This window comes from Triturus cristatus, chromosome 2_1 (assembly GCF_964204655.1).
Source record: "Triturus cristatus chromosome 2_1, aTriCri1.1, whole genome shotgun sequence".
Lineage (NCBI taxonomy): Eukaryota > Metazoa > Chordata > Amphibia > Caudata > Salamandridae > Triturus > Triturus cristatus.
This window is the reverse complement of record NC_140581.1, coordinates 504969812-504996422: the sequence shown is the minus strand read 5'-3', so window position 1 is coordinate 504996422 and position 26611 is coordinate 504969812. Positions and strand designations below refer to the sequence as shown.

Sequence of the window (26611 nt, the reverse complement as noted above, 5' to 3'; positions counted from 1 at the left end):
GTGTGTTTATAGCTTTGCCAGGCTGCTTCCAAGTATTTGCAACTGAGTACATATGCTGTTATCCCCTTCGTCACTAAGAACAACCCTAGTCACTCGGTTGTATTGCTAATCCATCACAACTGGAATAGAGTACCTCCGAACTGTGAACAGAGGCCAAGTTCTCTGCTATACTAGGAACAAATAATATCACAGCAAGACAAATAAAATATAAAAACATACAACGCAATTTCAACAGGCTATAAAGAGTAAGACTAGTCCTTGAGTCAATTTAAACATCTTTGTAGTAACCTTTAAACCATTTCATTTTCCGTGAAGCCATTTGATTCTAGAATTTCATTCACCCTGGACTATTCATTTCAGCTTTAATGTTTAAAAAAAAAAGCCATTATCAGGCTAATGGAACTTCAGATGAAACAAGCCCACTGTTTTAATCTGACACACCTTTGGAAGAGGAAAACTGCAGACTGTTAATCGCACTTCTAATGTCGCCTGAACTTCCAGTACAAAGCAACTCCAGGAATGTCTTATCAGGGATAAAAACGCTTCCATTACTCTGAAAATAGAAAAAGATACTATCAAAAATTCACAGAGCACAATCTCAAAACGTACAACAATCATAAATAATATCTTCTAACCAAATAACATGTTCTATTATTTTATAAGTAATATGTCTAGCATTTATGTGTAGAAATAGAGAAACATTCATTATTACAAATACTACCACAGCTAAAACTTGAATCTCCACGTGGAAAAGCATCAGCTTCAAAACCAAGCTGATCAAAAATGCAAACAAACATCAACCTACTCATTGGGCAGGAGTCTGAAGTGGCACTGAATGCTGTGGGCATTTGAGAGGCTGAGGGTTAGGATCCTGTGGGTCAATTAAAAGTGGAAAGGTGGGCTGTTTGTGCAGTTCCATATGCACACAGAGGTCAAAGTCTGGGCAACTGGATGAACGTATTGACTAAATCTCATGTTCTGTGCCCAGTGAGCTCTTCGGCGATTGCATACTGATCACTGGGTTTGGTAAAAGACCACAACATGTGTCATTCAGTCAAGCCCCACCTGAATAGCAGGGACTTTAAACTTAGAGGCTTTTTCTATAAGATGGATAGTGCGGAAATATTGTCATGTGTTTGCCACCCCTTTATAAAAACCAGACTGGTCCGGGTGGATTAGAATGGGCATCAGGTCCTCAAGTCTGGCAGCCAAGTTAGAAGAGTAAAGCTTTGCATCGAGATTAAGAAGGGCTATAGGTCGATAAGATGCACATAGTTGAGGGTCCTTCCCCGGTTTTGGGATAACAGATTTAACAGCCCCAGCCATCGAGGCCGACACTTTGGCGTCCAGCACTATGGGATGAAATAGGGAAGTCAAATGTGGGATCAGTTCGGAGGCATAGCACTTATAAAAGTGAGCTGTGAGGCCATCCGGTTTGGGGGCCTTATGTAGTTTAAGTCTAGTAATAGCCTGTCTAACCTCCTCCGATGCTAGCGATTCCGCCACCGCTGGTGTGAGGCGGGGGAGTTCTAAGGAGTCAAGATATTGCTGCTGCAAGATGTGGTCAGGAGGAACTCCTCGGTAGAGGTTTCCATAGAAAGCTCCAAAGATGTTGGCTTTACTGGAGTCGTCGTTAGCAAAGCGACTGTCTATGTCCAGTATACCCCCTATATACTTGTGTTCTCATTTTTCTCGTAACTGACGTGCTAGATCGGTCCCCACCTTGTCCCCTTGTGCGTAGGATGTCTGCCGCAATTTGAGTAAGGTGAATTCGGCCCTATTGTTGTAGATAGCCCTGAGCTTGCCCCTCAGGGCCGTGAGCTGTCTCTGTAACGCCCAAGTGGGCTGATCCTTGTGCGATTTTTCGGTGGCCGCCAGTTCCGCCGCTCTCTGTTTATTAAGGGCAGCATGAAGTTGGATGCATTTACCCCGCATAACAGCCGGGGAGGTGTCAGCCGGGACGTTAAGGGTGAAGAATTCAGCAATAGCGGCTCTCAAGTCTTCCCGGAGAGACTTGTCCCTGGTGATAGAAGCTGGGAAATACCATCGGGCAGTGTCGGGTTTAGGCCTCCCGACTCTAAACTAATAGAAACGAGACCATGGTCCGAGAGGAAAATGGGCAAAATCTGGGCTGCCCGAAGAGGCCCCTGAAGTGTTTGGCTGATGAAGATGTAATCAATCCTAGAATAGGTGCGGTGCACATGAGAGAAGAAGGTATAGTCTTTGGTGTCAGTATTCAATATTCGCCACGCATCTAAAAGTCCTAGGGTGTGAAATTTTTGCTTGAGACCTTTGGGAAAGCAGGTGGGCGTCGTCCTGGGTGTATGGGAGCTATCTACCGTGTCATGCCATGTGAGATTAAAGTCGCCTAGGAGAATCACTGGGCCTTTCGCGAAGCTAGCCATGGAATCAAGCGTGTTAGAAATGAAAGTCGCCTGTCCCGTGTTAGGTGTGTATAGAGAGATAAAGGTGCATAAGGTGTCCCGCATCCTCCCCTTTACCATAAGAACTCTCCCCTCCCGGTTGGTCTGAACTGCTGTCAGCTGGAATTTAGTGGAAGATCGAAAAAGCAATGCTACCCCATTGTGTTTGGTGCTAGCCGATGATTGGTAGATTAACAGGTACGCTCTATGTAGGAGCCGCTTATCTTCCGACTTTTTCAAGTGCGTTTCCTGGAGCATCACTACCTCAAATTGACGGTCGTTAATATATTTCCAATTTTGTTGCCATTTTTGTGGCGAATTAAGGCCTTTAATGTTCCAGGATGCTATTGAGATCATCTCAGAAACTGAAAGTACCCTTTTTGCCCATTGTTTCCCCCCCCCCCCTCCCCCCCACAAACCACCCTGCACAGGGTTCGGCTGTTGCAATGGTGCCAAGTCTGCTCACCCACCAGAATTTGCCCTTATGCGTCCAGGAGTCCCGGATCCCTGCAACACCACCACCAGGTACCCCCCCCCCCCCCCTCCCCGAAACCAAATCCCCAACAACCCCATGAAAAAATACGCCAGGGCTCCATCAGGCCCTCGGCAGGAAATGCCATGAAAAAGCTAAACAACATTTCGGGCAGTACGGTCAAGGCCCGCACCCCCTGCTGCCATAGCATAGAGAGTACTTTGAAAAACTGTTGATGACGGTCACCCCGCTGCATCATAGCTCAGAGAGCCAATGCAGGCCTTCCACAGCACCGTCGATCCCTCCCACTAGTCCTCGGAGGTTGCACATAGGAGTGCGGTGTGTGGATCACAGCACTCCAACATAGATAAACTCCACTGCACATCTCATGAGAGTCATTTTGATGTTGAACCATTCTTTGAGATCGTTTGCCATGACCAGGTCTCCCTCCTGGATCGGCTCTCGCCGGTAGAGGGACCAGGGGCGTCCCCCTCCGTTGACACCGGGAGGCAGTGGACCCGCAACCCCTTGTTCAGTATGTCACATGGTGAGACTTGTTCCGGTATTCAAAGGTGAGCCCAAAGGGATAGGTCCATCGATATCTGATGTTGTCTTCCCGAAGCTTGGAGGTGACAGGCCGCATGGATTGCTGACGCACCAGAGCGGCAGGCGCCAAATCCTGAAACAGGGCACATTTATATCCCTGAACGGAAGCCTCATCTTTCTTCCTCGCCACTCCCAAAATGGCTTCCTTCATCTGAAAGGAGTGTAGTTTCACCAAGACATCTCTAGTCCGTTTGTGTTTACCTGCCTGTGCAGGCCCCACTGGATGAACTCGGTCAATCTTGATCTTTAGTTGACGGGGGCCAGCAGCTCCGAGAAGAGCCCTATGACAAACGCCTCGAGGTCAGGCTCCTCTGCCCCCTCCTCCAGGTCCCGAATACGTATATTGTCCCTCCGAGACCTGTTCTCCAAATGCTCCACCTTCAGAACCATTTATTGCAGCTGGGACTGAAGCGACAGCTGGGATTTATGTAGGCTATGGGAACGTGCCTTAAGGGCCTGTGCTTGCTCTTCCACCTCCAGCACCCGGGAGCCCACAGCGTCTACATCTTGTCGCAGGGAGGTCATCTTCTCGGTGAGGTCGGCTTTCAATTGATCCACGGAAGCATGTAGATCTTTCTTCATCTCTTGAGAGAGATCCTTTTTAAAGTCCTGTAGAGTGGCTACCAGATCCTCCCTAGTGAGAGCCATGGTCCGTGCCCGGTCCAAATCGGCCGGAGGGAGATTCTTATCCACGGCAGAGAAGTAACTAGAAACCTTGTTTGAAGACTTCTTAGGTGGCATAGGGGCTGTGTGGTGAAAGTCATCGGAGCCGGCACCTGGTCAGATTGTGTCTGGCGGGAGCAACAACAAGCATTGGCAGCAGCAAAGATGATGAAAACGAAGAAGGTGCAGTGTCGGGACCAGCAAGGGACCCACCAACTGCAGGAGAGTCAAAGCAGGCCCCAAGCAAGGAAGGGAGCCCACTGGAGCCAAAGAAGACCCTCAAGTGGATCCACAGGAGTCACAAGAGGGCCTCGAGCAGCTCACCAATGATGCAAGCCCAGGGCGCAGAGGATGTGGTGAGGATGAAGATCTTGGTAGCAAGAGATGCTGAAGGCTGGAGCTTCTTGGAGTCTGAAGATCTCTGGAGAAGACAGTCAACAAGCCTTGGCAATTTCAAGTCAATGCTGTGCTTGGTCCCGACGAGGGATGCTGGCATCAAACTTGCTGTGAAGACAGTGCAGGTCTCAAGGGAGTTGAAGAACCACCACCTGTGTTGCTGAACCTTTCGGAGTCTGTGGGAGCTCAGGAGCAGCAGACCGGTCAGCTTTGTTGCGGTGCCTGCAAATGCAGAGGAGGTACTCCACTCCAGTTGGAACCAGTTCAGGGAGCCATTGGCTCCCGCTCTGGTGCAAAACTGAACAAAGGACATGGGAGTATTCTCCCCTCTTTTCGGCCCCTCCTCTGAGAGGGACCCCTGAATCGTCCCAACTCTTTCCTGTGGGTACTTAAGGGCTTATCTGTGGGTGGCTCTTCAGATTCGTCGTAGGACAAGATTCAGAACCGAAACCACTTCATCTTCAACGGTCTGGGCACGTTGGACTTCATTGGACTTTGCTTTGGGAACCGAGACTGAAACTGGAAGACTCCTGGTCTCATCATCCTGCCAGTCTTCTGCGTCATCTGTGCCTGCGCTCCATCCAAGCTCGTCTGCAGGCCTGTGGACTTCTGTATTTTGACAATTCAGCCTTAAAACTACTGCTGATAGTCACAAGGTTACGTAATGCTATTGGGTAACAGCAGCAGCATTTTGTCTCTATTTAATCTTTAGAGTTACATCTTGGTGCTGATAGTAATACTCCATTCCTACACATACATTAAAGGCCAAGCCATGAGCAGGGAGTATCAGTTGGGTGAGGGGGAAGAGGTGCAGAGAAGGCAAGGCTTGGCTCTCAGAGTCAGATGGGCGCAGGCTCTGGGAAAATGGATGATGAGTGCAGGGGTAGGCCAACATCCAGATCATGCCCCACAGCATGGTATGTGATGTCACTAGTGATGTCACTAATCTAATGTGAGAGGTCATTTTGGACATTACCTGTGAGGTTCAAGCACTGCATGGTAGGGGCAGGAGTTAAGATTGTGTAACTAACAAGCAAACATTAAGGTTTTGTGTTGTAAAGACTGCATCAGGGCAATGATAAGTTTGGTTACATCCTACACTTGCTTTTCTCTAGGCCAGGGCAACATTTTAATTACTACAGCAAAGTTCTTTGTGATTTCCGGAAATTCCTGACATTACACACTTATGCCACGTTGTGTATTAATGTGCCATTCGAAGGTAAAAAATTACGGTAAATAAGCAATTTATGTTAAAAGTGTATAGCTAATGCACAGGAACAAAAGAATGCAAGTGGCAGTTGTTCGCAGTGCTTTTGTTTAAATGCAGTCAGTGGTGCCTCCTCGGTTTGAGCCGATGGAGGCTTAAAGTGTTCAGTATGAGCAGCCATATGGGAACCAAAATAGGAGCTGTCCGCGATGTTGCCCCACCCGTTCCAGCTCGTGTAGTTTCAATCCCAGTAATGGTGCAGGCAGACTAGAGGGAGGGAGGGGTGCCACCACCAACCCAGTCGTGCAGAGACAGCACCAGACAAGGCCTCTGGCCCGACACAACACAAGAGCTCCAAGGTAGGTCGCACCCACACTCAACGTCTCAGGGCAGAGGGCCCACGGTCTCGCAGTTCAGCACGGCCAGCTCTCACTGCAGGCTCCTTCTAGATCTGTGGGGGTCCTGCCCGCCGGGGCACAGGACCACACTCCTGCTAGCAATGATCTGGTGGAGCTCGTCGCGCATCAGCAGCAGTCATCGTCTCTCCAGTGCCAGGCACGCTCCCGCTGCATCAGCCGGAGCGACCTCTTCCCAGCCTGTCCAATTTCAGTCTCTGATGTCGCACCGCCTCCTAGAAGGCCTCAGAAATGCCAAAGCAAGCACTGCCCTCTCCTCGCCGCCAAAGTCGAGTTTCATATAGACTTCTGTTTACACAATCAGGAAGGGGCGCGGCTAACCATCAATGGAGTAGGATGCGCCTCGAGGGGCTCCTGCCGGGCGTTCCTCCACCCGCAATCATCCTGAAGACCAGTACCCCCATAAACTCATGAGGGGTCTGGGAGCTGCCAAAGGCAGTGAGGGAAGTGAGCTGTAGTAACGGAGGCAGTCCAGAGAGCGCCAGAACTGAGGCAACTGAGCGCAAAGGGAACATGACGGCCATGCTGTGAGAGAAGGCGGCCCCTCCTTAGCCGTTGAGCAGAAAAGAAGTGTTCCAGCTGAGACCGCCTCTGAGAGACTGGCTCAGACTGCTGCAGCGGGAACTGCGGGATGGACTTGAAGACTACGAGGCGACTGCTGTGGTGGCAGCTGGAGCGAAGCCGTGAGTCAGCACTAGGCATGGTGACGGCTGCGGCTGAGGCCGTCAGAGGACCCCTACCATCCCAGAGAAGGAGAGCGAAAGTGCGGCGGCGGAGGTGCACTAACTCCCGCGGGAGAACGATAAACGAAAGGCACACAAGGTATGGCGGCACACATCTAAGCGGCGAGAGAAGGTGAGGCGCGAGCCCCTGGGGACAAGAAAGGGCAGGCCCTACATCGCCATACTACCTGCAGGCGGCAAGGAGGAGTGCGGCGAGAGTGTGGCATGGACTTAGCTGGCTGTGCAGCGTGGTGCGCACCGGGTGGGCAGCGGGAGATAGGGAGGCAGGAGTGCCAGGAGAGTCTGGGCACCCAGAGCATGGTGCGCGGAGACGGTCAGCTACTGAGGCGCCAACGGTAACTAGGACAGAGGAGAGGACGCACCTAAACAACAGGAAGGTGGGGGCTCCCAAATCAGCAAAATCGAGGAGGCGGGGGGGGTGAGGGGAACACCCTAAGACTGGAGTAGCAAACAGTGCAACATCGCCAAGAGTATCCACATTTCAAATTACAGCAGGCACAGGGCCCAGCGAGAGTGCTAGGTGCCCGTGAGCGACGGCGTTGAGAAGGCCTCAGGGATTTACAACCTGCTTTGCGACCATTGTGGACGGCTTTGAGAGGAGCCCCTGGGGATTTAAAACAAAAAAAATTGCCGCAGGTTTACAGGACCTGGTGGCAAGGAGAGGTGACGCTACAGACCGAAAAGTAGATAAAGACTCCTGGTGAACATGTGGGGAATGAGGGCAGGTTTACAGCTCTGTGAGGCGTTGGCAAAAAGCAGTACTCATGCGACCCCAAATCATAATGTCCATCCATCTTCAGTGTTCGGAATAAGCTAGTGGATGTGCATTGAACCAAAAGACTCTGCTACTACGGCTTGCATGTTAACACGCCACACAACGACATAGGAAGAGGAGCGGTTGGGAGTAGGCGAAAAGCAGTAGGAGTAAATAGAGTGGAGGAGCCGTGAAGGATAACCGAGACTGTCCTACTTGGTGGGAGTCAACGGACATTGATCTGTCCCCCTGGGGCGGCACTCCTGGGCTGACTGCGTTGGCGGGGTACGAGTTGCTCCCCCGCCGCGCAGATCGTCTGGCGCAGGGGGGGCTGTCCTCTGTGGAGAGGTGACCACGGGGCTTGCTGCCGGAGTTAAGTGCTGCCCTCATCGCCTAACAACAGTGTTCCGAATTAAAGGAACCCTACAGACCGAAGAGGACTCTAGTCCCTAGCTGATACAGCCGCCCTAAACGATAAAGTTGAGATTCCACTAGGTAAAGATGGGGCGAGTATCCAAACATCGAGGCACAGATAATATGGATCCCTGCAAAAGAAAGAGCACAATGGTGAGGAGGATGACTCAGGAGGAGTATCAAACGAGACCTCTCCCTCCTGTCCCACCTTAACGGATATCATGCAAGCCATTACAACATCTCTAGAAGCACTTGAAACAAAGATAAATGCCATAGGTTCAGATTTGAATCTACTGAAGGATGATCACCGCCGTCTGGTAGAACGTGTAACGAATAACGAATATACGATGGCAGATGTACCGGCGGAGATTGCTGAAAATAGTAAAGCCCTATCTGCAGTGATGACCAGAGTGAAGATCCTAGAAACGCGTGCAGGAGACAGCGAAGGGAGGTCCCGTACAAATAATATAAGAATCATTGGACTTCTGGAGCGAAAAGTAGGCAGTAACATGGTGTAATTCCTAGAACACTGGCTGAAAACAGAAGTGGCCCCTGAGGGCGTATCACAATTCTATGCGCTGGAGCGAGCACACAGGGTGCCGGCGCGTCCCCCAAAGCCGGGGGCCCCAACGTCCAGTGATTGCTCGCCTACTTCATTTTAGAGACCGGGACCATATTCTAGCACAAGCTCGACAAAATACGCATCTGCAAATCGGAAACAGCTAAATAATTATCTTTCTGGATTTCACGAAAGAAGTACAGAGGCAACGTGCCTCCTTTCTAGCTGTGAAGCGGTGCCTTAGACAACTCCAGCTTCGGTACGCAATGATAATCACAGCTAGACTCAGAGTGACATCTCCCACAGTAGCCCGATTCTTCCAGTCTCCCCAAGAAACATGAGAATGGTTGGAATCAACCCAGTTATCCTGGGAGAACTCAATGGGGGAAATGACCCAGAAGAAGCAAAGATCGCCTGAAAAGACCGGCACAGCATCCTCAAAAGGAAGCCAGGGAAGAAAGACAGAATTCTGTGTGAAGTTGCTGAACTCAGTCAGGCGGAGGTCTCTGAGGAACAGTGCCGATGACAGAACACCAGATGGCTCCCGAAGTCTCAGCAGAGGAATCCGACACGGACTTGCCCAAAGTCACCCCCAAATCAGGGGATGACCTCATCTGAACAGGGACTTCAGTGACAGATGAATATGCAAGGACAATAATTGCACCTGTCGATATCCTTTTGGCCCTGTATAGGGGGTAAATATTCTCAATGGAAGGGATTTCCAACCAGTGAGGGAGAGAATGGATGGGGGGGGACACAATACTTGTCAGTTTAGGTGGGGAGGAACCTGGAGATGAGAGACCAGAGGATACAGCGTCTTGACTCCACCCCCAACTACAAAAGTGCAGGTATTCTATTGATAGGGCTTCACTGGACTAAAGAAAGACCACGCATCCCCACTTGGACACTCAGACTGGAAGTGTTAGAAGACCAGGTTTTCAGCGCAACATTGCAAACTGCGATAGGACAGTAATTTAAAGGTAATGCGGGAACGACTGATAATCTGTTGAACAAATGGGACGCATTTAAAGTGGTAATTAGGGGGAAATCCATCTCAGAGATGGTGGGGATCACGGGAATGCTGTTGAGAGAAACACTCTTAAAGCTGAGCAAAATCTCAGGGATCTCGAGCGAGAGAGGCCAGGCAATTGTGAACTCCAGGAACATCTCCTGGCCGCCAAAGAGGCGGTGGTGGAACATGTAGAACGCCTCCGCTGCTCTGATTACAAAAACTATATGGTCCGAGCTCACGCGGAACTAGACAAATCGGGGGTGATGTTGGCTTGACTTGCCAACCCAGCCAAAAGAGGTTCACCTATACTTGAGATTCGAGATAAGTTAGAAAGAGAAGTATATACAGAACAGGACATAAACACAGTGTTCTTGAAATATTATGCCAAGTTATACAAGAGCAAGACGGTGACATCAAGGGCAGATATTGATAGTTTCATAGGGACGCAGGCTTTACCTACTATCGATGAAGAAGCAGCCAAATCATTGGGAAGGGATATAGAGCTGCAAGAAGTCAAAGCAGCCATAAAGGCCATGGCCAATAATAAGACGCCAGGGACAGACGGGCTTCCGGTTGAGTTTTACTCGGCGTATGTCAACATACTACGGCCAAGACGGGTGAAAGTAGGGGTCTGCCTGCCTCACCATGACGAGGGACAAGCCCAGTGAAGGGCCTTCCAAACAGGGCACGTTAGATAAATATGCGGGCCCGGGGGGTCCCGCCGGGGCGGTGGCTGGGCCCCCGGTGCGGTGCCGGACAATGCTGCCCTCCTGGCGGCTATCACCCAATCCAGAGACGCCCTGGATGCCAAAATAGGGGCAGTGGGTTCCGATGTCATGCTGCTGCGCCAGGACCTGCGTAATGCTGTGTCGCGTATCACGGAGTCAGGATGTGGTGACTACCCTGCAGCAACGAGTGGCGTCTCTGGAGACTACCCAGCGGGGCCTGGCATCCAGGGTCGAGGATGCGGAGGGAAGGGCCCGTCGTACTAACCTCTGCTTTGTCGGCTTTCCGGAAGGATACGAGTCTGGGAATATGGAGGAGTTTCTCGCTCGGTGGCTAGAGAGCTGGCTACCTACTGACTCCCTCTCCAAATAAGTTGTGGTGGAGAGGGCGCATAGAGCCCTGATGCAGAAGCCTCCCCCCGGGGCCAGGCCGCGGCCAGTGATTGCAAAACTACTTAATTACCATGATCGGGATGTGATCCTTAAGCAGGCCAGAGCCCACGAACCCTTGCAATTTAACAACGCCCGTATCCTCATATTACCGGACTATACGAAACAAACTCAGCACCTGCGGCAATCTTTTCTTGCAGCCCAGGCCCGCCTGCGGGAGCTCAAGCTTCCCTATGCGTTGCTTTACCCGGCCCGGCTGCGGGTCGTCTACCGCTCCCGCAAATACTTCTTTGACTCCCCGGAGGAGGTTTTCAGTTGGACGGATGTGACGGTGCGGCTGCGCCCTCACTCTCCGCCAGGGAAGGAATCGGACTCTTCCTCGAGCGGGGTGACCAGGGGCGGGCCTGGTGGCCGGGTGAAGAAGTCTCGCCGCTCCAGGTCCAGGAGGCGATCCAGGTCCGGGGGTGCACTGACGGGTGAGGGGCCGGCGTTGAATCCGACGGCTCCGGCAGACTGATTTCTCCCTCTTTATGTACATTCATGTCTCTTGGACATATTTCTAGTGGTCAGGGGAGCCCTGTATGGGCTGTCATCCCGGTTGGTTACACCAAGAAGGGATGGGGACCAGGGGATGATGGGTGGTAGTTTGGGGATCCGTTGGTGGGGGTGGGGTGGTACCCCCTGTTGGGGTCTGCTGGCACTGCCTGCCACGACAGGTACTTCTCTGTTTTCGAGGTACGGGGTGGGGGGAAGGGGCTACGGGGGTTGTATTGGGAGTTGTTGTTTTCTTATCGCACTGTCCATGCGCGGGTTGGGGTTGCACTGTGGGTCATGTCCTGGGCAGCTGGGGCTCGTCTGGTTACTGATGCTCTGTTATGGCCGCCAATCCGGGTAAATTACTGGGTTCCTCGGGGTCCCTGCGCATCTTCAGTTGGAATATCAGAGGGGCGATAGATAAGATTAAGCGCGGCGCTATCCTTAAGCAGGCTAAGCGCGCTGGTGCGGATATTCTGATGCTCCAAGACACGCATCTCATGGGGACGAAGGCGCTGTGCTTTCAACGTTTTGGGTATGTCCAGGTGTCCCATGCGGGCTTTGTGCGGGGTTCACGGGGAGTGGCAGTTCTGGTTCATAAACGAGTTCCCTACATGCATGTTAGAGCGTGGAGCGATACACAGGGCAGATATCTTTTTCTACAGGGGGAGTTGTGGGGTGAGCCTGTGACCTTTGGGAGCGTATACGCCCCACCGCCGCTGTCCTGGGGTTTCGTTGAGAAGTTGGTGACTGTGTGGGCAGATATCCCGAAGGTGCTAGCGGTGGTTGGTGGGCATTGGAATGATGTGCTGGACCTGGCTCTTGACAGGCAGAGGCCCGATGTGGCCCCGGCTTGTGGCAATTCCACCAAGCTTCATTCCCTTGTAATGGGCCAGGAGTGGGATGACCCTTGGCGTCGGTTGCATGGCAGGACTCCGGGATTCACCTACCTCTCGGCGGTCCACGACTCCCTCTCTCGTATCGATTGTATTTTTGTGTCTCGGGGTGACGTGGGCAGGGTGGTGGAGGCCGATATTCTCCCCCGGGGGCTCTCTGATCACTCTCCGGTCGCCATTACGCTGCGTGCGGGCCCTATGCGAGGACCATTCCGGTGGCGTCTTTCTGTGTGGAATCTCCAGCAGGCGCAATACAAGGAACACATGGGAGACGCCATAGATCATTATTTGCAGCAAAATGTGGCGGCGGTGTCGGCGGCGGCGTCTCTGTGGGTGGCTATGAAGCCCACGCTCCGTGGGGTTGATATCTCCTTCTGTGCCGCGGCCCGCAGGGCCTGCAGGGACTTACTTGTGCGGGCGGAGGCGAAGATTTTGGATCTAGAAGCGCGCAGTGGTTGTGGGGAGGGCCGGCGGGTCCGCCGCCAACTGTTGCTGGCGGAGCAGGAACTCTCCTCCATCTTGCTGGATGAGGCCCGTCAAGCGTGGTTGGCAACCCGCAGCAGGATTTACCAGTGATGGGACAAATCGAGTAAACTCCTGCATGGACTGTGTCAAGGGGCGACGAAGTCCCTTATCCTTCCGGGTGTAGTTGGACCCGATGGAGTACCGATTTCGGACCCGTCGGCCATTGCAGAGAGCTTCGCGGACTATTACGCGGACCTTTATGTGCCCCGAGAGTGTTTGCCGGCAGAGGTTATTGCCCGATTTTTAGATGACCTACCTCCCAGGACCCTGACCGATGAAGTCAGTGCAGACTTTGATCGTCCTTTCTCGGTCGATGAACTGAATTCCCCTGTTCAGGAGCTGCAGCCTGGTAAGGCGCCGGGTCCTAACGGATTCCCGAACAAATTTTTTAAGCAATACTCCCAGCAGCTCGGCCCTCATTATTGCAGGGTGGTGGAAGAGGCCAGGGAGGTGGGCAGGTTGCCCAGAGACTGGCGGCACGCTGAGGTGGTGGTATTTCACAAACCCGGCCGAGCTCCCGAGCACCGCGCATCCTACCGTCCCATTTCCCTTCTTAACGTAGAGGCTAAGGTCTTGGCCAAGGCGCTTGCCAATCGTCTCTGTCCTCACATTTCGTCTCTTGTACATCCCGACCAGGCCGGGTTTATGCCCCGGCGGGCGACCCGTCACAATATACGCAGGGCGCATGCGGCTATCGCAGCGGCCGGCAGTCTTGGGGTACATGCGGCCCTATTGCTTGCGGATATGGATCGAGCCATCGATTCCCTGAGTTGGGAATATTTGTTTGCCCTCCTACGCCGATTGAATCTAGGACCTCGCTTTCTCTCTTATCTGACTTTACTCTACACCGATATAACAGCATCTGTGCGAGTGGCGGGCTCTGTCTCGTCGGTCTTCCCCATTGGTTGGGGTACCAGGCAGGGGTGCCCTTTGTCGGCCTATTTGTTCGCCCTGGCTATGGAGCCCCTGGCTGCGTGGGTGCGGATCGATGCGCAGGTGTCGGGATTCGAGTGGGCCAATGGTCTGTCAGATCATATTGCCTTATATGCAGACGACGTGCTATTCTTTCTTACGCAACTGGATAGGACTGGCCCGCGGCTGTTGCGTATTATGCAGGTGTTTGGAGAGACTGCTGGCTGGTTTATGAACGAGCGCAAGTCTACCATATGGGTCCTGGGAGGCGGGGCCGATCCTGGGGCCTGGGCCTCCGCGGTGCAGATGGCGCGTGGGGGGCTGAAATATTTGGGTGTGTTCCTGTCCGACGGTCGGTCGACCTCCTGGGAAAAGAATCTGGTGCCGGTATAGAATAGGGTGCGGGACGATATCCAAATATGGTTTCATATGCCCCTTTCTCTATATGGCCGCTCGGCCATTTTCAAGATGGTTGCCCTTCCTCGACTGCTATATCAGCTGCAAAATCATCCGTATCCTATTCCTTCGGGTTGGTTCCGCCAGGTGAGAGCAATACTGGGTCAGTTTTTCTGGGGTGGAGGGGCTGTGAGGGTGGCACTCCGTACGTGTTTTAAATCTACGTATTGCGGGGGACTCGCTACCTCCGACATTCTCTCCTACTATATGGCCTCCCACCTGCTGGTCTTTAATGAATGGTGGTATGGCGACAGGTCGGATCCTGCGTATAGCCTTGAGAGCCGCTTAATGGGAGATCATTCACTCCATACACTCCTCTATTCTGCGCCGCTGCGGCGCCCTTTGCCTAGCGTGACACAATTGGTGTTTCAGATTTGGAGACAGGCGCTGCGGAGGATGGGTTGATGGAATCGTCTAACCGGGGAGACGCCACTATGGAGAAATGGTGGCCTGCCGCAATTGGCGACCTTGCCCGGCTTCCAGGACTGGGACGCGATAGGGATCTCCACTTTGGGGGATGTCATGAGGGGTTCTATCCTGAAATCCTTCCAGGAGCTGCAGACAGACTTTCAAATGCCGCGCACCCAATTCTTTAAATACTTGCAGTTCCGACATGCTCTTTCTCCCAGTCTGGTGGGTCTGGAGGAGTTGGACGATTTTAGCCCAATAGAGGCCAAACTGTTCATGGGGGACCTACGAGACCATAAGATTGAGAATATACCAGTCCCTTGTGACTCACTGCTCCCTGTCTCTGCAGCGTCTCCGTGGGGTGTGGGAGGAGGATGTGGGTCTGCTGGAGGAGGACGACTGGACGGAGGCCCTGGCCTCTCCGCGCGGGGCAGCCATCTCCGTGAGCCTTCGACTCATTCAGTTTAAATACCTCCACAGAGTGTATTTTACCAGGGTTCGATTGTATAAGGCGGGGTTAGTGGCATCTCCGAATTGCCTTCGCTGCATGCGTGAAGAAGGGACGCTGTTACACACTGTATGGGACTGCTCTGCATTGGCTAGGTTCTGGCGGGGGGTGCTGACATGCCTCTCAGAGGTTCTGGGTTGGGATCTTCCTCGGTCCCCTAAACTGGTGCTCCTACATGTGATGGAGGATATAGGGGGCAATGTTTATAAGCGTCATCTGATGCTCCTGGGCTTTACCCTTGCCAAACGGGATATAGCGAGGGTCTGGAAGGCGACGGCCTCCCCCTCAATATCAGCTTGGAAGGCTGGGCTGGATTTCTGTATGGGGCTAGAGGCCCCCATTTATGTGGCGCGGGGCTGCCCGCGAAAACACTATAAAATTTGGAAGCAGTGGGCGGATTACAGGGGACTGGAATTGGAACCCATTCCAGTGGAATAATTGCCTGGGTGGCCGGCGCTCACTTCCTTGCTTTTGGGGGACATGCAACATGTGTGTATTGGGCGCAGCTGTGTTGTATGGACATGATTTGTAGTGAGGACAGAATTGTAGCCGCAAACAGATTTGCTGCCTTGACTGGATTGGCGGTGCGATGGGTGGGGGGGTGGGGGGAGGGATTGTTCAATGTTCATTTAATTGGGGGGGCGGTTTTTGTTATGCACGTCTCTTATGTAATTTCCATTAGGTATCTCATGAGAAAATTGTCAAAGCCGATATGTTGTTTCTTGATGCTATGGAAGTCTCTGGGTTACAGAGCTCCGCGACATGTGTATTTGACGAATAAAATTTGTTTACAAAAAAAAGACTGGTGAAAGTATATAATTGGGCGAAACAGGGAGGGTCTTTGCCGAGCTCCACAAGAAAAGCCTTGATCATCCCACAACTAAAACCCTGCAAATCAACAATAGATAAGACAGCATACAGGCCACTCTCCATGCTAAACATAGATTATAAAGTTTTAAGTAAAATCCTAGCTACGAGGTTACTTCCCTTCATGGTAGAACTCATACACATAGACCAAGCAGGGTTCATCCCAACACGTAACACGACAACTATCTGAAGGCTGATGCGTATTCTGGAGTCTGAGACCTATAATGGAGAGGAGGCGGCTGTGTTTGCGGTCGACATCGGAAAAGCCTTTGATAGCCTACAATGGCAATATTTATTTAGGGTGAGTGAGAGATTTGGGCCAGGCTCAGAATTTGAAAAATAGACATCTTTGTTGGACGCGGACTCCACTGCTAGAGTCAAAACAGGGGGTGTGATTTTCGAGGCCTATCATGTGGGAAGGGTTACGAGGCAGGGTTGTCCGCTCTCCCCATTACTGTTGGCTCTGGCCAGGGAGCCTTTGGCATCCAGGGCCAGAACTGAGCTACATTACAGAGGGCTAGAGGCGGTGCATCGAACACAGCATATTGCACTATACACGGATGCCTTGTTGTTTCTTCGAGACACCGGTTCAGAATTAGAGGGGGCGAGGGACCTGTTAGCCGCATTAGCTAGAGTGTCGGGTCTTAAAGTCAATTGGCAGAAATCAAGCCTTTTTTCCACAAAAGCAGGGCGTGAGAGGCCACAACCTCAACTGGGAGTGGAAGTGAATTGGGAGAATAGATGTCTCCCATACCTGGGCGTTACTGTTTATCATGAATGGGCAGACTTACTAGAAGGAAATATAGCCAAGGCAATCAGGGGAACGAATGTTGAAAATGGTGACACTCCCACGATTGCTATATCTATTCGGGACTCTACCGGTCTGGATCCCAGCAGGAATGTTTGCTTATCTTAGGTCGCTAGTGATCACCTTTATATGGGGCTCAGGTAGACGCAGAGTAGCGTGGAGTACGTTAACGAGACCAAAAAGTGCAGGGGGCCTTGCACTTCCAGACTTTGAATATTATTATCTTGCAGCACAACTACAGTGGCTCCCGATATGGGTGGCGGGGACAGTCAGGGATAGACCAACCAAATGATGCAGTCCCAAGTTTATTGACACTGTCCAATATAGTGTTCGTCTGCCTTCCCGCAGAGGAGATGAAAATACCGAAGTCAAGGTAATACGCAAGTGCTGGGATTAAACTCACCAGAGGGCTAAAATTAAAAAACAATATGACCCGGAGATTACCATTACCGTCTGCATGGGACTTCCCCATAGAGGTAACTGGAGAGAGTTGGAGGCCTTGGCAGAGTTGGGTGTGACCACAATAGGAATGCTATATTAAGATGGAACCCTACTCCCATTTAATGACTTCAGAGAACGATATGGTATACCTGGACAACATTTCTTACTATACACCGCCATTACAACAGCGGTACAAAAGCACTGGGGAGGAGGGCTCTCGGAACCTTCCACATCGGGAGGCTGCCAATTTGTGGCATCGGCCTCGGGGACTTTTAAGGCGGTGACCTGTCTTTATTGTATGCCTCAGAAATGACACTCTGCCTGCGCTCACCAGACTGAGAGAAACCTTGGAAGGAGACCTAGGAATAGATTTTGAGGAGAAGACATTGCATATACTAGTAGAGAGAACCACAAAGGTCACTAGGAACGCTCGATTCCAATTAATACATTTGTACATGTTCCACAGAGCATACCTCACACCAGCACGCATTAATACATACTTTGGGATGGGAGCGGCTCAATGTCTAAGGTGTGGGGAGACTGATGCATTATACTTGCATATGTTTTGGGTCTGCTCGGGGGTGGGATAATTCTGGAGGGAGGTGACTGCAATGCTAGTGGAAATCACCGAAAAGGAGGTCCAAGTTACACCAGGGTATTGTCTGTTACACTGGTTACCGCACACATCCAAAGTTAAAGTCACGAGTCGGTTTCAGGATCTGGCACTTGTACTGGCCAAAAGGGAGATCACCACTAATTGGAAATCACAGAGGGGACCTTCGCTGTGGAGATGGAAACAGGAATTCACAAAACGGGCAACATACGAGGGAGCAGTGAGACTGAGAGAAGCCAGGCGAGGTAAGGGCCCTTTGGAGATAGCGAAAGCTTTGGAGGAGTTAGTGACACTATTAAAACAACCAACAAATGCAGATGATGAAGAAGTATGGGATGTGCGGGAGGAGGTGGGAGAACAAGGCTGATCAAGAGTACATCTGCTCACATGGCATGGTGGGCAACACAGATTCAAACATTGGAAAGTGACACTAACTAGGGTGAGAATGACAGAAAATTGCTACATCTGGGCACGCCCATGGGGAGGGTGGGGGGATGACGGAGAGTTGGGTTGTCACCGTTACCCATAGCTGCATAAAGAACTGTTGGCCATGCAGGAGTTAACTCCCTAAAACATTAGCTACAAACTGATCTGTACCTGTTTGACGGCAGCGTCTGAGCAAGTAACAGTATATTAACGAGCTCAATAGAACGAGATGTACAAGATGGGACTATATGAATGTTCGCATGACATGGTAGAAGAAGATATTGCGGAACTATACTAACTAAATAAATGTACTACACAGCTGATAATGTGTAACATTACGTAAGAAATGCTTAATAAAATCTGTTTACTATGTATGGCCCCCCTGGGCCACTATTGTACCAAATACAAAAATTGAATAACATTTGTTTACAGAAAAAAAATCAAGGGGCAAAATAGGAGCGGTCATGGGATAAACATGCTCATACTGTAGGAATGCCTGCCTATGTAAAGACAGGACAAAGACAAAGTCTACATCAACAGCTGTTGCCCACTGTATCCATCGTGGATGAACGGCTTTAGCATTTGAAATGCTAGCCTTTGTGACAGCTTCTGAGGTAGGCACGGGAGTGACAGCAACAATGTGTTTCCCTTGCGCAAGCAGCTGTTCTTTAAGGATGGATCTGCACTGATGTGAGTATTTTTTCAGTGGAAGCATAACACATTTCCACATTGGAATACAGATGCGATTTATACACAACTGACACTTAGAAACAATTTATATTAGATTCCTTATAGTTGAACTTATTGCCAAGTTCAGTAAACCCTACGATTATGTGATCTACTCTGGCTGGGTGTGGATTTAGTCATCATCTGTAAGGTATCATCTACATAGGACAATGCGTCTGGGTCATTATCATGTAGAATTGACATTATGCGTTCAGCAAAAAGTCATTTTTATAGCACATTGGGAGTCGTTCATATCATAATTGAAAACCAAGGGCGCTAAAAGCAGTCCAATCTCAAATTTCAGGCGCTAGATTGTGGCTAAAATAACCATTGAAAATGTCCAACATGGTTTTGTATTTTTTACGGACTATATTGTTAATTAGTGCTGTACTGCGTATGTTCTGCACTGCAAATGTGCGTGTTTGACTGTCTAAATGTCTGTAGTGTAAGACAATGTGATAGGAATGATGCGGTTTTAAAACAGGAAAAATGATTAACTAGGAGACAAGAGTTCAATTACTTCTTGGTACTGGAAGAGTACTTCTCAAACAGGTGCTTCCGCATCCTGTTTAATTGGGTATTGTGGCTGCACTTGTGGACTGAACCTTAAGGGTATAACGTGATAAGGAGAATCCTTATCCCACTGAACGTGACTGCGATAGAGCACAGGGGGTATTGCAAGAGCCCACTCTGCTGCAGAAGCTTGTTGGACTTGTTCAGGGCAAGTATAAAAAAGGAAGGTAGTATAAACAGTGGGGGCCAATTGACCTCCCCCAACAGGACGTCATAGGACAAAGTCACATTTTCCCAGAATACTGCTTTAATGGTGCATTGCACGTCACCTTCTATTTGAATATCTAAATAATATAATCTATCTGGAGGGGCTATGCGTCTATCTCCAGTTCCAACTGTAACAGAGGTATTAGTCGCTGACGCTAACAGAAACTGCTGGAGATTCTGGCGTACTATGGTGAAATCTGCCGTGCTGCCAAGGACAGTTATCGCTCAACCCCTGTTCAGGAGTAGAGTTCCCATTGTCTGTGGCATATTTAGCGGTTAAAGCCGCAACGTTCTTTTTCTGAAAAGGAGCTTTATTTTGAGGTGGTGTGGCTTATGTCACATCAGACGAGAATTGTCTCTCCCGTTTCGGTTTCACATACTCTCCTTGTCTGCGTTCAGACCGCTCTGCTCTGTCCTCCTGCTGGTCAGATGATTCCTGAAAGGAACAAGGAGAACGTGTTTCAGGAACCCGATATCTGTCTGGAGTCTTTATTTAAGTGCAATTTCGAAAATCGTACTGTCTGTATGAGGACTCTGTGGGTGGAGAACCTCCATGAGGTTTACCTTTCTGTTGTTGATTAGATTTATACCATGTTTTTTTGTTACAAACTCACGGGCCGGTTTGGCTTCCTTGCCTCTACTAGGTTTGTCAAGTGGTGGTTTGGTAGGTCTGGATCCCAAATTATTGTGTCCTAAGGATGTATACACATCAGCAATGATTACAGGCAACTCGCAATCACAGCTGACTTGGGCAACTTCTGTGAAGCGTAGGCGTATAGCCAGAGAATCTGCTTCACCTTTAACATTCGCCATAATCATTTCAGAAAAAACGGGAACATTTCCCATTAGTTTAATCTCCCAATCTAGGGCAGCAGCTGCCCCATGTTCGTTCTGTATCTGTTTGAGTACGTCTAGTAAGACGGACATCAAGGGAGCGCCGTGTCAGATACTATAGACAGCAACAAAAACTGTCCCCTAGGTGTTACACTCTTCAAAACCAGGAACCATTCAATTGGGTAAGCACATAGTCAAAATTCTGTGTTGGTCTTGTGGCCCCATAAGGGGAAACACAGCTTCCATTTGGTCGATGTTTTGGTCGATCCAAAATGGAATTTCCTCACCATCAGTGGGTCGTTTGCCAATAACTGAATTAAAAATGTCAGGGCTTATGGTAGGCACTGCAGGCAAGAAACAAGTTACTTACCTGTACACTATGGTTCTCCAGTATTGATATCTTTCATAGATTCACATGCTTGTATCTTCCCCGTCGTCATGGTGAGAGTCTCACGGTAAAGGAAATACATAGCAGTAAAAAGAAAAACTGCCTAGATACCACCATACCTCAGATTTCCAGCCCCGAGTGAGAGCCAAGGAAGTAATCCGAGATAAAAAAGTGGTCTACCTGAGAAACGGGGAGGCGGGCGGGTCGCCTTGAATCTATGAAATAAATCAATGCTGGAGAACCATAGTGTACAGGTAAGTAACTTGTTTCTTCTCCAGTATTGAATCTTTCATAGATTCACATGCTTGTATCAGAATAGAAAGCAGTACTCTTACAAGTAAACGTTTCTAGGCAAGCACCCTTTTTTGTCAGGCTCGGCTTCCTGTTTATGAGGCTATTAAATATCCTCTAGAAGATAGAAAGATTAAATGCATCGACATGTATTATAACGCCATATATCACGCAAATTTCAATGACGTATAGTAAAAAGCTATTCAATGTAGCATTTGAGAAAAAGACATTCACATGAAACAAGAAACCATTTTTTAGAGAAAACATTGTCAGGTAAATACCATAATGAAACAGATGACGTAGCACGGCTTGTCCCACTGCTGAATCTGCTTTCCAAGCTGCGTCCAGACAGTAGTGCTTGGTAAACGTGTGTACATTCTTCCACGTTGCCGCTCTGCAAATATCCAGAAGAGATACTCCCGCAAACAATGCAGCTGAAGTTGCCATTTTTCTGGTTGAGTGAGCTCGAACTGTCGAGCGTAAAGGACTTCCGGCTTTTTTGTGACACAAAGTAATGGCTGAGGTTATCCATCTGGATATTCTAGACCTTGATAAAGCCAAACCTTTCCTGGGACCAGCAAACGCTATTAACGAATAGATGTCGTTACTACGCATTCCGTTGCAACGCATGCCTTTACCACGCATGCGTTACAACGAAATGTTTTTTCCTCGCATTGCCCTTACCTCGATCTTGCCTTTACCCCGCTTTTTCGTTTTTGGGGGGGAGACCCCCCCAAGTCCCCTTTCTTCTTTTTTTTCCCTTTTTCTTAGGTCTTCGCCGACACTAACGATGGACTGAAGCTTTTTTTCTGACCAGGAAGACGTTTTTCCGTGATGACGTTGCTTGCGTGCTAAATACGTCGTTGAAGCAATACGCGTTGTGAAGACGTTTACGAGGTAAGTGTATCGTTGTAAACGTATCGCGTAGAAAATGCTTCGTGGTAAAGGCTGTTTCCCCTATTAACAGCTGACTTGTTGTTTGAGATGGCTTTGTCTTATCAATATAACATTTTAAACACCTCTTGACATCTAATGTATGCAAAGATTTTTCTGCTGCAGACGATGGGTTTTTAAATATGTGGGAAAAACAATAGGTTCATTGAGGTGAAAATCCGAAGGGACTTTTGGAATGAATTTACGGTTTGTTCATAAGATCTCTTTGTCTGTCTTAAATTGAAGGAAAGGCTCTGTGTTGGAAAAAGCCTGAATTTCACTGACCCTTCTAGCTGACGTCAGAGCCAGGAGTAGGGCTACTTTCCAAGATACAAACTGCAGCTCAGCTTTGTGAATCGGTTCGAAAGGTGGTTTCATGAGTTGTGCCAAGACTGTGTTAAAACTGCCATGGTACTGACGGATGTCTAATTGGAGGGAAAACTCTGTATAATCCTTTTAAGAACTCCTTTATCACTCTCTGTGACCAAAGTGACGGATGATTTGGTTTCCAGCGATACCTTGAAATGGCAGCCAGATGCACTTTGACTGATGCATGAGAAAGGCCTGCTTTGGCCAGGTGCTATAGGTAAGGGAGAACCTGCTCCGAAGAAGAGTGTAAGGGGTGAAGAGATTGTGTCAAACACCATTGGCAAAACCTTTTCCACTTCGCTACATAGGTTTTATTTGTGGAAATTGCACAAGAGTGAGAGAGGATATCCCGGCATTCTTCGTTAATGTTCAAGGACTGAAATTCATGCTAGCGAGGTTCCATGCCGACAAGTTCAGCGAGGCCAACTGGGGATGAAGAACTTGCCCCTTATTCATGGAGCTCAAATCCTGGATTAGAGGAAACTGCACTCTGGGAGCTGCTGATTAGTGAAGAAGATCCGAAAATGAGAAATGTCTCGGCCATGCCGGGGCTATCAGAATTAAGTGACACGGTTCCCATCTCATCTTCCTGAGCACCTTTGGGATCAGCTGGAATGGGGGAAATGCATATGCGAACATCCCTGTCCAACGGAGCTGAAGAGGAATCTGCTTGCAAACTGTTAGCACTTTTTGTTGCTTCGATTGGCAAACAGGTCCAGAGCTGGAGTGCCCCATAATCAAAAAATTCGAATGAGTTGATCCGGATTCAGTTCCCATTCGTGACAAACACTTTCTGATCTGCTTAGTGAATCTGCTCTTATGTTGTGTATTCCGGGAACATGTTCAACTTGCAGGGAGATATTGTGAACTAGAATCCAATTCCAGATTTCTTGAGCTTGTGTTGATAGGGGCTTTGATCTTGTTCCCCCTTGTTTTATTAAATAAAACATCGTTGTTGTACTGTCTGTCCTGACTAGAACTGTAGAAATGTGAATCCTGGGGAGAAAGGCTTGGAGACCCAAGAACACCGCTTTTAGCTCCAAACGGTTGATGTGTAATTGAGCCTCTTGTTTGCTCCAATGTCTTTGATGCACTCCAAATCCCTGCAATGATGCATCTGTTGTCATTATATAACTGGGAGATTTTGGATCGAAGATTTGCCCTTCTAATAAGTTCTGCCTTATTCCCCACCATGACAGCGCCTCCTTTATTTGAGGATTGATGAGGATCCGATCCTCAAAGGAACCTTGATGTTGCTCCCATTGACGGTCTAGAAGTTCTTGTAGAGGCCGCATGCGAAGCAGACAATTTGGAACTAAGGGGATGCAGGATGACATCATCCCCAACAAGGATTTGAATATCCTTACTGAAGTGGACTTTCTTTTCTTTAGTTGTGAGGTAAGCTTCAGAATCTTTTGGATGCGTTCCTCTGAAGTGTACGCTATTGCTTCTCTGGTTTGTAATAACGCTCCTAGAGCCCTCGTCTCTGAGGACTTTTTAATTGGAGTATGAGGCAGAGATGGAGAAGAGTACTCCTTTTCCTTTGATTTACTGATTTTTTAAATCAGATGTTGCCTCAGAAGCTCCTCCTTTGCGTTTTAAAGAGGAGTGAGCCTTAGAGTCATCCTCAGAATCCGAAGTGGCCTTTTTCTTTTGGAGCCACAATAGCAAACGTGCCTCTCTATCCTTAAGTGTCTTAGCTGAAAAAGTCCTACAATGTTTGCACACCTTAGGGACATGCTTTGGATAGAGGCAGTATAAACAATCCTTGTGGGGGTCCTCAGAGAACAACCTGGCCTTCCCACAAGACCTACAGGGTCTGAAAAGCCTCTTTTTAGAGCCTTCAGACATTTTGAAGAAAGCTTGAAGAAAAAACCAATACCTCAGTTCCAGAGGAAATACTGTAAATACAGGTCAAAAGTTCAATCAAGGGAACAAACTGAGCAAAGCTCAGGGAGACTGACACGATGGCGGTTGGAAATCTGAGGTATGGTGGCTCTGCTGGGGAGTGTGATCTCAGGACTGGCGTCTCATTGGCTGGCATTTGGACCACATAATGATGGTACTGGGCTACCGAAGTTCATACTCATCTATGGTATCTAAGCAGTTTTTCTTTTTACTGCTATGTATTTCCTTTACCGTGAGACTCCCACCATGACGACAGGGAAGATACAAGCATGTGAATATATGAAAGATTCAATACTGGAGAAATTAAAAAAAAAAAAGTGGCAGGGTCACTTGTGCAAACTCATTACCTCTTCCCTCCTGTACATAAAAGAACAATTCCCAAATTAGGAGCTCCAAGGAAGTGGGCTGCCACTGTTGCCCACAGATATGGACGGGGAACACCCAGTCCTGAAACAGTCAACACAATTTCCCCGAGCACCAAAGTGTGAAAAAGATGTATCCAATTCCTCTTGTATCTTGTGTCACCACGCCACTCGAAACTGAACATGGAGTACTCTACGTTTGAATGAGTCATAAAAAGCTTGGTCCGACCAGTATTATTACAGAGGAGACAGATGAAACTGGGACAGGATTATTTGAAGAACTATTGTTCAATATTTATTTGTGAAGCCCCGATGAAGTCAGTGATGTGAGAACATCGTTCTCTGACGAAACACGTGTTGGCTATATCTGAAGATAAAAATATATGAGAACTGAAGAATCTTGGAGAAATAAATCGATTTGGATACAAGAGGAATTGGATACATCTCTTTTTCACAGTTTGGTGGTCGGGAAATTGTTTTGTCAATACTGGAGAACTGGGCTTGTCCTAGCCAAAACAAATTCAGTTAAGCATCTGCACAAGGTCTGCAGACCAGTGTGTAAAGCTTGTGATTGTACAACAATTTGATTAGCCATATCAGGGTACACTGTACATCCAGCTAATGATGGCCAAATCGCCCCCTCATTACTAAGGGGACCCCAAGTGTACAGGTGTAGCTATGTGTTGGAGGGCACCAAGAAACCAATCTCAATGAGCACATAAGGTCTATAGAGATTAGGCGTTGCAGGTACAGTGTACGTATGGAATGTGTTAGTATTCCCATCCAAAGCTGGAAAAGGGACCCATGAATAAAAAAACTTCAAAGCAGTATGTTGAATCTGCTTGTACAACAAAGATAAGAGGACCACCTGCATTAGGAAGTCAATGTTGAACTAAATGTGCATAAAATGCAGGTAGCCGGAATTGCAATCGGTTGTGGTGTTGCCATAACCTAAACAAAATGGAAAACAAAGTACAACACAAAATCGGGTTATATCCTGTAAAACTTTCAAACTTGAAAACCCAACAGAATTAGGTGCCTCCTAAATACTGTGGAGGAGTAATCCACAACACCACGGACGTCTCTGGTAAAAGGTGCAAGGGTATTGTGGACATTCGCAAGCACTACTCAAGGGATCCACAAATAAGTACCAGAACAACATGGCGGCGCCATGTTGCAAGGATTCTGCTCAGGAACAGAACTATCCTTAGGACCACAGAATATCAGTATGTAGAGATGGAGTACCCACACCACATCAACACCTATGGGCCCGAATCAGACTAGCTTATTTTGCCTCTCTTGCCCTCCTTATAGTTCCAGAGAGAGACGAGTGATTTGGCACACCAGAACTCAACACTCTCGACCTTCTCAGGGAACGCGGTAGCAGGACATCCCCTTTCGTTCTTTCACTCGTACTTGTCCACAAAAAATGGACGAGACATGAAGGAAGCTTACAATATTTATTAAAACTATTGTGCTCTAATATGCAATAACTGCGCCTCAACTAGAAAACATATGTAGGCCAACAATGTCATTAGCATGATTAAAAGACCATATACAATGAAAAGCCCTGTCATATTAGCTGACAGATTTGCCTAAACCCACCCCCACTATTGAAGCAAAGTGTTGTATTATAGATCTCTGGAAGTAGTGGCGAACCCCATAACTTGGCATACATAGATGGCTGTTCTACATCTTAATTGACTCAGCTCCTTCGTCTCAGAACCTTTGCTCTGCCTGCAAGTCTCCGCTTTGTGTGTTTTCAAAACAACACGTCCCGGGTTATATGACAAGACATATGTGCTCAAAAATAGCAGATGGGTTTCTCTATTTCTCTATTATGTAT

At 48.9% G+C, this 26611-nt stretch overlaps 1 protein-coding gene across 2 annotated transcripts in view; it reads right to left on the bottom strand.

The window, feature by feature from the left end:
- The window catches only part of RAD17 (RAD17 checkpoint clamp loader component), a 472816-nt gene that overhangs the window by 268391 nt on the left and 177814 nt on the right, over nt 1–26611 (bottom strand). For both annotated transcript variants that reach the window (XM_085632384.1, XM_085632385.1), the window contains exon 10: nt 442–553. In XM_085632384.1, the coding sequence (XP_085488510.1) occupies nt 442–553 (112 nt within the window). The remainder of the gene's footprint in view (nt 1–441; nt 554–26611) is intronic.